The 3,261-nt window shown below is 35.7% G+C and overlaps 1 protein-coding gene and 1 long non-coding RNA gene across 6 annotated transcripts in view; one reads left to right on the forward strand and one right to left on the reverse strand.

Annotated features, from left to right (window-relative positions):
• The window catches only part of LOC104814867 (transcription factor MYB59), a 1,561-nt gene extending 640 nt beyond the window's left edge, over positions 1-921 (forward strand). For both annotated transcript variants that reach the window (XM_010543085.1, XM_010543086.2), the window contains exons 3-4: positions 1-42; positions 143-921. In XM_010543085.1, the coding sequence (XP_010541387.1) occupies positions 1-42; positions 143-656 (556 nt within the window). In that variant the 3' untranslated portion in view covers positions 657-921. The remainder of the gene's footprint in view (positions 43-142) is intronic.
• On the reverse strand, positions 527-2,484 carry LOC104814866. 4 transcript variants are annotated; one of them, XR_771991.2, is made up of 4 exons: positions 2,211-2,484; positions 2,072-2,119; positions 1,202-1,373; positions 528-615 (listed from the first exon to the last, which is right to left on the reverse strand). It is a non-coding gene; the product is annotated as an uncharacterized LOC104814866 (long non-coding RNA). The 4 variants fall into 4 exon arrangements; XR_771994.2 differs by having other exon boundaries at positions 1,202-1,376; XR_771993.2 differs by lacking the exon at positions 528-615 and adding an exon at positions 755-847.
• Between the last annotated feature and the right edge of the window lie 777 nt (positions 2,485-3,261).

Below are 3,261 nucleotides of genomic sequence, written 5' to 3' on the forward strand. Positions count from 1 at the left end.
AGAGCGTCTTGTCCTTGAGCTCCACGCCAAGTGGGGAAACAGGTCTGAAAATTTAGAAAACATTCAAATTCATTAACCACTTGTGATACAATATTACAATTTTCCCTGAGGAAGAAAAAAAAACGCTTTCTTTCATACGCAGATGGTCGAAAATCGCCCGGAAATTACCGGGACGAACAGATAATGAGATAAAGAATTACTGGAGGACTCATATGAGGAAAAAGGCTCAAGAGAAGAAGCGTTCCACATCCCCAACTTCCTCATCGTCCAACTGTTGCTCATCAACAGTCACATCTGCTAATACTCAAGACTCGTTGCTGTCTCCGGACTCTGGAAAGGCCAGCTTTTACGACACTGGAGGTTTCGATGGAAAGCTGAATCAAGGAGTGGAAGGCTGTGAAGAGGGATACTCTATGGATGACATATGGAAGGAAATTGACCAGTCTGAAGCAAACACCATTAAACCGGTACGAGACTTCTACGCTGAACAAAGTTGGTTCTTCAATTGCCTTCCTCTGGCTTCTCCGGCATGGGAGAGCCCCTTGGATTCTATATGGAACACGGAAGCAGATGAAAGTAAGATGTCCATTGCCATTGACCAGTTCCCTCTCTGTCCTGAATACGGTAGATCATCATCATCATCATTAGCAAGCTAGTTAGGATTCTATTCATTTAAAAATTTGTTTATAGATGAAGTGTATATATATGTAACAACTGCAATAGTTTCCATACCATACATCAAAAAACCCACTGTATAACCATCTCATCTGCAGTCAGCCTAGATGTCTGTGTTTGCTCTGATATGTTTACTTTCAAGTGTGAATGGAAAGAAGCCCTATCTAGCTCTCTGTTTGACAAAAGAGACGATACATATGTTCATGAATACAAATGTCTGATGCAAATTGGACTTCCAATGCTCAATTTAATCCAGGGTTCTCATCAGTTTTTGAAGTTCTTGGTATGATACTGACAGTTTCATAGAGCAACCCGGTGGATGAGACCCATAAGACCCAGAGAGGAAAAGATCAGTTTTACATTCTAGTAACGTGATACGACTGACCAAGGCATATTCATCTCCTAATAATCAAAGAGAATAGGTTTGACTATTAAAGCCTATCCAAGTGGGAAACGAACTTTGTGAAAATAAAAAGAATGTATTCTTCTGCTTTTTCTATCTTATTGATCGTTGTTATGTGCTTACCATTTAAGTAATTGCTCCGAGATATTGTTTTCATGAAAGCTCTTTATAGTAAGCAATCTTTTTTCTTCTTTTCTATAAGCCACTAGGAGTCTCCAGCTTCAGCTTTCCCGCTAAACAAATAGTTCAGTTTTCCACCGAAAAAGAAAAAAGGAGGACAACTTGGGAGCAATGGCTGCTAGAAAGCAAGCAAGCAAGCAAGCAATTATTTGGCGGAAGAGTGGTCCAATGATAGAAAGCCGGAACAAACACAAGAAGCAAATTAGAACAAGAAACTTGAAATAATTTGCTGATTGATTCTGACCCACAGTCTTTTCCGATCTTTCTTTATTCAATACTTCCGCGCGTTAAGCAGAATTTCGCCCACGACATTTACCCACTTGGTGATTAGAGAAGAAAGGGAAATCTTTCTTCACGGAGTTTACCCAACCAAGAACAAGAAAGAAATGGTAGAGACAAAAAAAATAGGAGATGAACACACTACACAGTACACAGATTCTTTCAACTGTTTAAGTGGAAAAAAACAGTGGCCATCGTTGAACAAAGCAATCTATAAAAAGAAAAGAAAAGAAAACCTCAACAAAGAAAACCAGAATAATCCAGACATAGCTCGATCAACGTGTAAAATCAAACAGTAAAACAGACTCGATTTAGCTCAAAATGAGGGGCGTAACGTCTGATTTCACATACGTGAAAGGGATTAAGGAAAATCTGGGCCTGATTTTTGAATTGCCAATCCAAAATCCGGTTTCCAATGCAATCCACAGACAGCATATCAGGAAGAACGAGGGGGAGGAAATTGATCGATGATTAGAATTTTGTACACAGAATACGAAACTGAAAAAGAGCCAGAGAAGGATCCCTAGGACTTACCGGTATCGGAACGCCATTAGAAATCAATTGCGAAGCAATCTCGATATGCTATGACACAAAAATTACATACAAATTCAATAATACGAAGCTTAGATGTCGAGGAAAAGTATATAAACAAGACGAGAAAGCGAAATCTCACGGAGTGCAGATGCAAATCAATTCTCTGCCCGTTCTCTCTTCATCGTACCGAGACGGAATCGACTGCTAGGATTTCATCGCAGAACCCGATCGAGGTCATAAATCGGTAAAATTCGGGGGCTGTTTCTTGTCATCCGGTGTTTGGATGCCAAGAAAACAGAGGAAACCGAGAGGAAAACATCTTCTTCTTCTTTTTCAGATAGTACGCGAAACGATGATCGAGAACGAGACGGCGAAGGCTTAAGGCGATCCTGTGGTCGCCGAATCGCACGCAAAACGACATCGTTTATAGCTACAGACGAGCATTTAAATTTGTTTTTAATGCGCGACTGTTTTCGCGGGCAAAAAAAAAAACAAAAGGAATCGCCGTAAAAACGGAATTCCCAAAAAATTCGTACAATTAACTTTTAAAATTTTTATGAAGTTTAAATTTAAAAAAAAAAAGTTATTCAAAATTTGAATTTTTAACAAAATTCGTATCGAACCGAATTAATTTTGACACATAAACAGAAAGCATTTACATGGTACTTACATGATATCTGCTAATTAACAATATAGGATATACATCAGATTAATAATAAAAAATTATAAAACAATTGTTAAAAAAATATAAAAAATTATTAAAAATTATAAAAAAATTGTAAAATTGTAAAAAAATTATAAAAAATTGCAAATATTGTAAAAATTATAAAAAAAATATAAAGAAATTGTAAAACAATTGTAAAAAATTGCAAATATTGTAAAAATTGTAAAACAAATTGTAAAAAAATATAAAAATTGCAAAAAAATTTAAAAAATTGTTTTACAATTTTTTACAATTTTTTCACAATTATTATAATTTTTACAATTTTTAAAATTTGTTTACAATTTTTTATAATTGTTTTACAATTTTTACTATTAATCCGATGTGTATCCTACGTGGCCAGTTAGTAGATATCACGTAAGCGCCATGTAAACGCTTTCTGTCTACGTGTCAAAATTAATTCGGTTTTGATGAAGATTTTGTTAAAAATTCAAATTCTGAATGAGAAAAAATTTAAAATTCAGTATGA

This window comes from Tarenaya hassleriana, unplaced genomic scaffold, assembly GCF_000463585.1.
Source record: "Tarenaya hassleriana unplaced genomic scaffold, ASM46358v1 Cleome22, whole genome shotgun sequence".
NCBI lineage: Eukaryota > Viridiplantae > Streptophyta > Magnoliopsida > Brassicales > Cleomaceae > Tarenaya > Tarenaya hassleriana.